At 38.7% G+C, this 12,230-nt stretch overlaps 1 protein-coding gene across 1 annotated transcript; it reads left to right on the top strand.

Annotated features, from left to right (window-relative positions):
* The first annotated feature begins 1,820 nt into the window (after positions 1 to 1,820).
* Positions 1,821 to 8,390, top strand: plcxd2 (phosphatidylinositol-specific phospholipase C, X domain containing 2). The gene is made up of 8 exons (XM_028005464.1): positions 1,821 to 2,094; positions 2,433 to 2,569; positions 2,672 to 2,791; positions 4,190 to 4,243; positions 4,359 to 4,514; positions 5,534 to 5,644; positions 6,298 to 6,428; positions 7,345 to 8,390. Exons 1-8 carry the CDS (start codon positions 1,992 to 1,994, stop codon positions 7,502 to 7,504), a joined length of 972 nt encoding a protein of 323 aa, XP_027861265.1. The 5' UTR covers positions 1,821 to 1,991; the 3' UTR covers positions 7,505 to 8,390.
* Positions 8,391 to 12,230: the final 3,840 nt, after the last annotated feature.

Genomic DNA, 12,230 nt, shown 5'->3' with positions numbered 1-12,230 from the left:
GAGGAAGTGAATAGTTTTTCTAACACTAAATACACCCCTAAGGGTCAGGAAAATTGACATATTAAGAGATTTACATCAAGTGAAAGCAGTATAGATTTTGCACCAGTAGATGGCGCTGCATGATTTATTTTTTTGTTTACAGGGGAACCAACAACACTAAGAAGTTCAATTATTTGGACTCTTTTTTTTAAACAAATGTCATAACCATTTTTTGTATGATATTTTCTGGGCTATTTGTTAAGAAGTTATCTACTATTTACTAATTTATTCATAATTTTATTAGGCCTGGTTTGTTTTTAAAGGGGACTATTTAAAATAGACCAGAGGTTACACAGCTAAGCCACTGTGGAACACCTGATGAAACTTCCCCACTGCTCAGACACAAATAAAAAGGAGAAACAGGAAATAAGAGATTAATTATTTTCATCAACATTTATTATGTTGTTGTGATGGAAAATAAAAACCCAACTGACAAGAAAAAAAAGCTGCTGAGTGGAGGACCGAAGGGAAGGAGTCCCCTTTTTCTTCTGGTCCTAACAGGAAGAAGACATTTAAATTTATTTTGGACATTTAAAATGTCTTCCGGTTCTAGTATTCATTAGAATTTAAAGTTTATTTGTTTGAGGATTTGTCTGCTAGAAGCCCTAGTTTTTAGCAGACAAATCCTCCATCACAGCACCACAAAGCTGCAGCACACATGCTGCCCAATTGGCCAAGAGGCCCTGAAAGTCAGTTTCCCAGCTAGCCTTATACTCTGCTAATCAAGAGGCAGAATGAAGCTGGAGCTCAGCAGCAACCTGAATTGGGGGAGAAATCCTACCTGCAGCCACCACTGCATGTAACAGCCACAAATAGTTTCTCTGTGTGTAACTAACGTCACATACTTTCTACATTATACTAAAACAATAACAATGGTTGGGTTTAATTCTCTTTCATGCTCAGTCTTTGGTGTAAGACAGTTCAGGACGCCCCCTTGTGGATTTAAATAATCCCTGCACTCCTTTCAGAGCCTGAAATTTATTGCTGGTGTGTTTTTCAGAGAAGAAAACATTTAAAACCCATTACATTAGAGCAGTAAACTGTCATGTAACAGGAGCATTGCATTATTTGCAGGATAGTAGCTCTCAGGGACGGGAACTGGTCACCCCTGGTCAAGCGTCTGATGACTGCTCTGAAAGGAGCTGTTCATAGTGCATTCAACAGACTTTTTTTTGTTGTTAAATGTTGAACACAATGTATCATTTTCTGTCCCAATGATATACTACTTGGTGTTGATCTATCGCATAAAATTCCAATAGTTTAAGAGGCGTCACATTTGCAAGGCACTTTATCGAAAGTGAGTTTTCTCGAGTTTGCAAGACAACATGGCCAGAAGAAATAAGATATTTGATGATGAAGTTGGGTTGGGTGTGTCATTTTATATCAACTATTTGGCTGTCCTAATCTGATCCATTTGATCAGATTAATTCTTTATGCGCAGTCATCTAATCGATCCACACATCAGTATTTGCTGACTCTGGACAACATGAAGATCTGAGGCAATTTCCTTTCCTCCGGTGTCTAGGGTTACCCTAACCCTAAGCAGTTTTTTACCGGTGTCTGTACTTCTTATTGACGATTGTAGCTCACACAAAGAACAGGTTAAGCTCAGACGTACCAGGATGGGCGGGGAAGAGGGTGTAACCAGTGGAAATGGACTTAAGAGGATTATTGTGGTCGTTAGTTCCCTGCCGGTCTCATTAAGGATGACCAGCAATGCCGGTGTGAGAGCACAAATCGTCAGGAACAATCGAGTCACAACCAAAGTAGAGTTCTTTATTTATTTATTTATTTTTTTGACACTGCAATGAAATAAATTAATTGCAACATTCCACGATGACCTGCTGTGGTTGTTACCTACTGGGAGCACATGGTGATCCGTTTGAAGGCGTGCGTTTGTACCAAAGAACAGTTTCCTGACCAGGACGTTGGCAGGCAGCCTACTGAGGGACATGAGGACGAGACCTGCTGGGATTGGGAATGTCCATGCTGACTGGATGGGTTCGCTTCCCTCCATACTCAGTGCCATGCCTCTCAAGTATCTTGCTGTGCCAGGTGAGCAGGAAGAATTGGGGATAGAACAGGAGAGAAGAGATGGAAAATTTGACAATAGGGTGGAAAGGAATGTAATTCTTGCTCTGTGTATTTTGACTGAATGATGTGAAGAAGAGTTGAGCTCTTAGTCCATTCAGGGTAGGCAATTGTGGACCAATTATCCAGAAAAACCAAACTCTCCAAGTCAAGTACCCCCCCCCCCCCCCCCCTCTGAGTTTTATTGCTTTCATCTTGTTTTATCTGCCTCGTCTGCTCCTCAGTTTCCATACAGATACAATTTTTCCTCTCTTCGTCGTGCACGTTTCATTAGCAGCAACATGTTTCATCCTTTGTTTCAGGTTCTCATGACTCCTTCACCTTCTGGGTGGATGTGCATGCCCCTGTGGGCCCTGATCAGAAGTTTTATGTAAAGTACCTAGCCACCATGTTCAGCGTGCTAGCCAAGAAAGTCATGGTGAAGTGGTCAATGACACAGGTACCAATCTCAAAATACAGAAAAGTTACAATTTTGAAGATTTGTTCTTCCATGTACGGATTTGCAGCCTCTTCTAAAATATTCTGTGATCTGTATTCCCAGAACCTGACATTCAGGGAGCAATTAGATGCAGGAATTCGTTACTTCGATCTCAGGGTGTCTTCTAAACCAGGTGAGCCTGGAAATGAGATCTACTTCATCCATGGCCTCTTTGGACACAAGGTGAGTAAAGAAAAAAAGAAAAAAAACACCCACAATCGCGTCGAGTCACACTACTTAATATATTATTTCAAATATGTTTCTGTTGAAAACAATAGATAAGTGTTTAACCGTTTTTCAGCTTATTGTAACAGTTTGTCTTTTGGGGGTTTGTTTCTGCAAGAGTAATGTATTCTTGCAGTATTGTGTGTCACTAAGTAGGGCATGGAGATGACCCAGAGTAGGGATCAAAGGGCGTGCTTAGCTGTAAACATTCTTTGTCTGAAATGGGTCATTCCAACTGTTCCCCATACAAATCATCATTATTGTTATTTATTCATAATGTAGCACATCATCAATTTTACTCCCCCCCACCATGTATGTTGGAGGCACCAGCTTGTTAACACAAATAAATATATTCATCACCTGTCAGCAAGTACACTGAGCATCATTTATCATTTTGAGTAAGAAAGGGAGGTTTAAATCGCTGCGACTGTGTCATGGTCATTGCTGCTAGAAAGGCTGTAATGATGATCAACATAGACTTTTACTCGTAAACATTTCTCCAGTGAAAAAAGAACTGCTAGAAAATAATAATAATAATAATAATAATTGAGCAGCATTTAAGTGGACAAAATGTCTTGTTGATCTCAGTGGTGAGAATTAACTGACGGGGCTGAGATGAAATGTGTGCAACAGAACCTGCAAACTGATTTCTCAAACATGGCAACTTCCTTGTTCTCTAAAGCCTTTAAATGGTATCTTTGCAGTTTACGTTGTCTGTGTGTACAGTAAGTGTTTTATGTAAGCAAACTTTAACATGTGTTTGTTTTCCATGTAACTTTGCCGTTGCTGTCGTCTGTCAATGAGTTTATTTGTATAATACATTTCAGCAAGAAGGCAGTTTAAAGCGCTTAAGATCATAAAAACACTAAAATAAAAAGTCATTAAAATCGCACGCAGTTGCGAAATTGAGAAATCAGTAACATTTTGTTGAGGGGCATCATCAAAATAATCAATACATATCAAATATATTGGTTAATGTTAACCTGTTTAGTCCTGATTTAAAGAAACTCTGTGTTTTAGCTGTTTTTCAATTTTCTGGAAGTTTGTTCCATATTTGTGGTGGTTCCGGTTCTGGGGATGCAGAGCAGACCAGAACTAGAACACCTGAGAGTTCTGGAAGGCTGATAAAAACAACAACATATCTTTAATGTATTGTGATGCTAAGCCATTCAATAATTTATAAGCTAACAACACCATTTTAAAGTCTGATCTCTGAGTTTGGCTAGGTCTCCCTTGTAAAAGATTTAAAACTGTGACCAAACCAAGAAGCAGCATTTCTTCATGCCTGCATTAGCAACAGACCTTTTGTTCCATCCATCAACTCATCATTGGCTTGTCTTCAATCTGACTGTAAAGGTGAGAGATGGCCTGTTGGAAATTAACTCTTTCTTGAGCAGACACAAGAAAGAGGTAAGAATCATTCTTAATATTATTATTAGTAGTAGTAGTATTTAATACTTCTCAGTATCTTTTTTATAACACAAATAAATGTTTAGATGAATTGTTGATTCCATTCTGGATTAAGGTTGTGCTTTTGGACTTCAATCATTACTACGCCATGGATGAAGGTCACCATGTGTACCTCATCCGTATGCTACAGGAAGTGTTTGACAGCAAGCTGTGCAGCGACTGTGCAGTGGAGAACATTACTCTGAACTACCTGTGGGAGAAGAAATATCAGGTGAGATCCGAACACTGCAGCAGAACTTTTCATCTGGTTGTTTTATTTGTTTTTTGCATTTTTTGCCCCCCCTCCAGTCCATTTCTACAACAGCTTTATTCCTTTTAAAGCAGTAAATGCATATAAAGTGCATTTTCTGCATCTATAAGAGAACCAACATGTGAGTGTGCGTGTGGTGGAGAGATCAATGAATGTCAGGTAATCCCAGCTGCCTTTGACATTTCTAAGAAGGAATCAGAGGTGGGTGTCATCCCATTAACACTTGTTCTGTCTTGCAACTGTACTTTCCCTTTTCCCCAACGTTAACTTTAAGCGCAGTCGTTTCTGTTTGACTTCACTACTGACTTACAAAATCTACAAAATCTTTTCACCAAACTCTCGTAGACAAGCTTTATCTTTTGCTTTTATTATTTAACGTACATTGTTCTTTTTGGGTTTTTTGTTTTGTTTTGTTTTTTCCTCATTGTAAATGTTAAACACAATTATACACATGTAAATAGATATGATAGACTGGCAACCATTTCTGAGAAACCCCACATTTCTGTGGCTGCTACTACTGAGCGTGTCCAGGGCTCTATCAGATGAAAATAGCCTACTATCATTACTTGTCCTGTGACCCTAATCTTTTGCTGACTTAGCCTACTTGGCAGAGGTACCAGCGATAGTGCAGGAGACAAGAAAAGGAGAGGATGAGTAAACGTAGAGCTGTGCTTTAAGTACCTGAAGGGGGCAGCATTTCTCTTTGTTATGCTTGTCAAATTCTGGACACTTTTACAGTAGTTTTCTGTATCTCTTTTTTTTTCACAACTGCTTCCGATGAACGTCTCATGATTAAATCCTAAGAAAAATGTACATATCGTAGAGTAGGAAATGCTAGTAATGCTTAAACAATAGAAGTGGGGTTCATTCTTTAAGACACACAAAGGAAAGGTAGGACTGAATTCAGGCATCTCACATGAGAATTGTAAACTAATATATTAAGGTACAAATATCTTATTAATTATTTCGCCCCTTTATAGGTCATTGTGTTCTACCATCATCCTTCAGCACAAGGTATCCCTGTAATGTGGCCTGGCAATAAAATCCCTGCTCCTTGGGCAAACACCACTGAGCCCAACAAGCTTATACAGGTAAGACAACAACAGTATTTCTTCTGTTGCTTCTTCGCCCTCACATTAGGATAACATCACTATGCATACACAGCAGGTACAAAAAAAAAAAAATGTTTTGTAAAATAAAACGTAAAGATACCAACCTGAAAGTAGAAAACGGAAAATCACTCATACAGGAGAATAAGACCCATACGCTCACAAACAAGTCTGCCAGGGAAAATGGTTAAATGAGAGTAAAGGTTATGTTTAGAAATGAGAAGTCAAAGTCCAGACCTAATCTAAAGAGATGATGTACTTGAACCTGAGATGAGAGGCCCTGATAATATTGGATTGTCCACAGTTAATGAGCAATGACGAAACGTCTCTGGAGTTAAATCTATGTTCCAAATGTCAAATCTAAGAATTAAATCATCTTTTGCCACTCTCTGGGTTTACATGACAATCAGAACCATTTACTCTGTCTTTTCTATTTTGTCACCCAACTACAACGTTTTCTTCCCCTGCTGCATGCCTCCATGTCTCAAACACATTGTTTCTCTGTTTACCTAAAATAAGCCTTTGTGGACAATGTTTGCAGCTCATCCTTGCGTAACCGTGCAAACAAAATTTGTGTGCTCATTTTCTTTTTCAATAAGTTTTTTTTCTCCCCCTTTTATTTAACTTTCTCTTAGTTTCTGGAAACCACATTGAAAGAAAGAAACAAACAGGGATCCTTCCATGTCACCCAGGCTATCCTCACTCCTACGGCCAACACTGTAGCCAAAGGTTTGGTGTGGGGGCTGCGTGAATACCTGGTAGAAAGGTAAGTACCAAACTACATAAATTAGTTACTTTTTAAAACAAAAATCTTGTACATCATGCTATGTGCACACATTGTCATCTTGCCTCACATGATTGGTATATTGGTCTGTGCATCGCTTACGATCACAATGCAAGGTGCAGATGTTCTCATTTGCACGTCATGCCTCAGATATATCTCAGTTTTTTCTAGAGAAACCTTATATGGTTGCACGCACTCTCCAGGGATCGACTTCCTCTAGCCTTCAAGAAAGCTCAAAATGAAACCGAAATCCTGACACAGAGAAAATACTCTTTATACCTTCAGATAAGAAAAATATGGCACCAGCATATTATGTTGCGGCATATCATCCCCGATGGACTGGACGGAAACGGGAGGTGGTCTAATTTTGCACTTCTCGGGAAGTACAATTGCGTACCACAAGCAGATAAACACATTAGCTTCCAGGTTTTGTTCTGTTAGGCTCTGACGGGGGACATATATTTGGGTGTTTAAAGTGATACAGCCACATTAGGTCTGTCTCTGAATGTGTTGTGCCTGGTAGGAGTGAAAAAAAGAAGGAATGCAGAGGAGTGACTCCAAGGCAAGAGTGTGGGAGTTGCAGCTAGCTTATTTTCTTTAGATAAGTCTTCTCCCACATTATCCTATATTTCAGAACACCAACAGCAGGCTCAAAAAAAGTTAGAAGGCCAATACAAAAAACTGACCAAATTGGAGTTTGACAGTATATATCGCAACAGTTTCTACAAGTGTAACCAACCAGAATGAGGAAATTAACTTTTAATTTCCTTAAAAGGAAACCAAAGGTTTATCTAAAGCTATCTTCTGTTCCATACATGCTTCAAATAAAGCATGTTTGGAATACAAGATAGTTCTAACTTTGTTGTCTCTAATAGTCTGTCTACTTTCATCAATCTAGAAACCTGCCAACCATAATGTCTTGGGTTCAGAGTCAACGGCCAGGAGTGGATGGAGTCAACATCATCACTTCAGACTTTGTGGAGCTCACTGACTTTGCCAACATTGTGATTAAACTCAACAACCTACTGCTGTCTAAGTCAGAACGCAAACCCAGATGACACATGCGCCATTTTTGACCAGAGCTCAGATGGCTTGGTTTCATATCTTCCTTCTTGTTTGGATAAAATGGCTTCATTAATACACATGACGTTATTGACTTTCAGGAGGTTTTGTAGCTGGTACGCAGTCAGCTTTTCTGCTGCCTGGAAAGCTTCAGTTTCTAATTCAATGACTCAAGTTAAATGGCAGGCTTTGCAGAAATTTGTAAGCCTTTAAATATTCCTGAAACACTTTGATTTTACTTGCAGACAATTTGTTCAGCCTAAATTTTACAATACAGCCAAGAGGAGTTTGGGAAAGCAGGGGAAGAGTGGTTTGTATTCAATTTTACACAGGGATGTACCTCACATCGCTGCTATGAAATGTAACTGTTATACAGACCACCCATTTCACAAACGCTCCACTTGTTACCACGGTTATAATAATCCTAGACATACTGTTAATCTTTTACATCTAGATCTGTTATTTATCAAAATGGTTATTAATATACGAACACAGAATTTCTATTTATGAACATAGACAGTAATAAGAAAATACCCAACAGTCTCCACCAAGTTTTTCGAAGATCGGACTAAGTATTAAGTTGAAACGCCTCTACCGGTCCAGAAGTCTCGCGGTTCATTCAGATGCAGATTAGCGAATTCAAATTTCATTATGTTATTTTTTGACACTTTCTACTGACGAGCTTTCTCAGCAAGCCACTCTTGTTACACCTTTTTTATTTATTTATTTTTCTAAATGTACTTCTATGAATGTCAGCATGTAACAGGTTAAGTCAAGCCTATCGAGTCTTACATGGACTCGATAGTTTCACTATTTGGCCTGACTTTGGCCTCTTTGGGGTTTATTGTCTGGGTCGTCCATTCCTGGAAAGTTTTCTGCTGATGTTTGCCACTAGTCTCTCTCTCTCTCACTCTATATATATATATATATATATATAATTTGTATTTTTTTCATTATACAGTAATAATTTTCAAATTGTTTGTAAATCGCCTTATAACTCTACCCAGACTTGGGTAGCTAGAATTGCTTACCCAAGGTGATCACTATCTTTCCTTCTTGCCGTCGACACACGGCTGGCAAACTGCTGAAGTTTACTGCTTTTACACAGGAAGTCACTGCTGACGATGCCTAGTTACTCCAGCGTATTTGATCAGATGAGCCTGGTTCTAAATTTTCCTCCCAAATCATATAAAAGGGCAGCTTTGCATTTGTTTATTTCAAAATAAATAAAGGTGTTAATTGTCTCTGAGAACTTATTTAAAATAATAAAACCTGGTAGAGACCACGTTGTTTTTTTGGTGGGCGGAGGGAAATGAGACCTAAATCCCTACCATTGATAAATGGGTTGTGCTCTCTTTTTACAGTTACTGCATGTAGCAGTAAAAGGTAATGAAAAACAAATGCATTTTCAAATTGGGCCTAGCTAGGCTTTTTCACTCTTCACTTTACCCCAGTGAAGTTGAGGGGAAACGTGTGTGCTGTTATTTTTTTTATTTATTTTTTGTTTACTTTTTATTTGTAGGTTTTGGGCAGGGAGTCCACTGGGCCAGCTGTGTCTCAACATGAATGGCATTTAACAAGCGCTATAGACAGTAACACCTTCAGGGCGTACATTCTGCAAGGCTAAATATGTGTGGAACTTTTGCCACAATTCCCATAAAGCATGTGTACCCATAAAAATAAACAGTTACACTTTTTATGGTTACAGTTTGTTGGGTTTGATGTAAAAATAAGGAGGGGAAAATAAAGCTCCATTTAGAGAAATGTTGGGAAAGTCTCATCAAAACCTAAATATGTAGCCATTAAACTAAGCACAAGTCAATGAATGCGTTCTAACTGTAGAAAGTGTTTTCTGTACATTTGAATGTTTTCTGCATAAGTGTGTGTTCCTGTGTGATTTGTGCCTTGCAGGTTTAGTGATTACTATGCATCCCATAGACAGCAATGCTCTGAATATCTGCACTTTGTTGGTCAAGAAAGGGAAAAATAAAAATAAAAACAGGGAAATGGGGAAATCCTATATATATGGAACAACTGTGTGACAGACTGAGAAGAATTCAGTAAGAACAAAGCTAAATATCTGGAATTAAAAAAAAATTAAATAAAAACTTTTATTCTCAGCATCAGTAGCATGTAAAGGTTAACTGTGATGTTCTGTTTCTGTGTACGCTTGACCACTTCTCTTCACACCCCATCTGAGTTGGGGGGTTTTTGCGAAACTGCCTGCATCTGTCCAGGCCGTGTTGTTGACGCTGTTGAGTGTGGCCACCGATCCCTATGAGGTCCTCTCTCTCACACTGAGACACAAGCAGAGGCACTTTAATTGTGGAGTAATTACACATACCATGGCAGGCAAGTGGGAGAACCGAGAGCAGCAGCAAAGCCGAACTGAAGGCATTCCTCTGTTGTTTGGATTGGTCCTCTCTCTTTCTCCTTGTGTCCCACTTTTTTTTTGTTTTCCAGCTGGCTTCCAGGGCTTCAAAGGAGAAAGTGACAGCTAATGCGAGATGTTTGGGTTTGCAATAAATAACGGGACTGCTTTTACTTGTGTTTGAACTCGTTACTCGTCTGAATTTATTTATTTATTTTTTCCAATCAAAGTGGAATGTTCTGGATTCATTGGGAATCCAGAACGTCTCATCCAGCTCCTCAGCCAATTTCCAAACAGTCCAGTACAAACATCTCGATGCTCATAAATCCTCGGCAGACGTCTTCATGACCAAACATAGTTGCAGTTTTATTAGCATTTCGGGCAGCAGGATTATTGTCACGGTTGGTTTCACGGTTTGTCAAGAGATGGAAACTGTGGCGAGGAGAAAACATCCACACGACGTGTCCCTGTTGGGGCTAATGGTTTAACATTAAACAGCTGAGTAAACTCGGTTTCAATCCATTTACCGTCTGCTATTTCCGCGATGTAATATACCGAAGTCGACTGGGTCACTAGCATCTGTGGCGCACAAAATTGTCAGTATTCCCTGACAGACTGTAGTGACCGGGATATTTATACAGCTGTGAAAATAGCTGGAGGTGTATCTCATGACTATCTCTCCTCCAAATGAATTAAAGGTGAGCAAAGACAGACTAGGGCTGAATAAATCATATTTGAGGAAAACTAGCCTTAGTATATTTGTGTCTTACAGTCACTTAGTTTTCCTAAGCTGTTTACTCAGACTTTACATTGTAGAAACATGCCGAATGACTGCGTGAATTAATGTGTCCATCCCAATTAGTTTCTCTGTAGTAAAATAAAATATCAAGCCATGAAGATAGTCTGGAAACAAATGATCTCATATCCATGTTCTTATAGTAGGACATTGGTTTATTATTTGTTTTAGTTCCATGTTTGTTTGTTGTTTTTTGTTTTTGTTTGTTTGTTTGCATTTTTGTTTCATATCATGATTGAATCTAATGTGCAACTTTTTAAAATTTTCCTGGATGAAATGGATACCTACCACTGAATTGCTTCCTCTAACATAGGGAAAGGAATTCCTTCACATAAGGGTCTAGATTTCCTGCACAACCTTTTGAAAACACACGGGAAAAGTGGAATTCTTTTAGGAATGCAATCAGTCACCATGGAGCTCGTTTGAACACACAGGCCTCGGGATGATGTAACTGGGAAATGCTGGCTGGCACTTATTTCTTACCCATGAAGATGTGAGAGTGTAAATGGGTTCTGGCAAGACAGTTGGCAAGAAAGAATGTTAAAAGAAGCTAGGAGAAAATGTATCTAGTGGTAATGATGAGGTAACAGTTAGCTTTGTTAGCGCTCCAATCATCTATAGCATCAAGCGATGGCACACCATGTTGAACCCATGTGAAATTTTATAAACATTGAAAGCACGGAGCATGCTGATTGTAATACTTCCAGTTTGTGGGAGACCAAAACCTTTCAGAAATTTCCTTCTGGCCAATGTATTTCACTCGTGCATCATGAAATGCGGTGGAGGAAGTGGAGAACAAATTCTTCTTCCTTTTAACTATAAACTCACTTACTTTATTTGTCTGCTTTCTTGTACTGAAATTTTTACAGCGTCACTTTTGTTTTAACCACACAAACAAACAAAAAAACACCATTTTATTGCCCAACAGTTGATTTGTGAGCATTGCAAAAACCAAACTCCTCAAATGCAGCTGCTTTTATAAAATGGCAAGAAAAGAAGAAAAGATTGCCAAACGAAACAACCCATCAGGACTGATGGCACGTACTTGTTACTCAGAATGATGCATAACTGGGCATGTAGTTGAGATTCTTTTTTTGTTTGTTTGTTTGTTTTCAATTGTGCACATAGCATAACCTGAAAAAAGAGCAAACTATACCATTTGAATGTTTTCCAAAGCAAACATTACATAGAGGAAAACACTGAGCGTCTGTAAACATGATGACTGAACATGCCTCGTAGTTTGAATGTGTTTTGAACTGTGTGTTTCTGCCTTGATTTGTTTTCCAGCTGCACTTTTGTGCACACACAAGAATACACCTTCATAAGTTCAACCTGTTTACTTCCAATTTAATTTGTTCTTTAAAGTTAATTAGTGCTTAGTAAACGTTTTTAAGTGTAATTTTTGCTTTCTATAAATGTACGTTGTTGTTCACCACCTCCTACTTAATGTAGGATTCAAATGCAACAATAATATAAGAGGCGATTACTGGCTGATGTATAGCAGATTACTGTGTGCATGACATTTTTTCCCAGCAAAAATCCCCCCAAAAAAGAG

Source organism: Xiphophorus couchianus, chromosome 21, assembly GCF_001444195.1.
Source record: "Xiphophorus couchianus chromosome 21, X_couchianus-1.0, whole genome shotgun sequence".
NCBI classification, from domain to species: Eukaryota; Metazoa; Chordata; class Actinopteri; order Cyprinodontiformes; family Poeciliidae; genus Xiphophorus; species Xiphophorus couchianus.
Note: the sequence above shows the minus strand (reverse complement) of the source record. Positions and strands in the feature narration are given on the sequence as shown.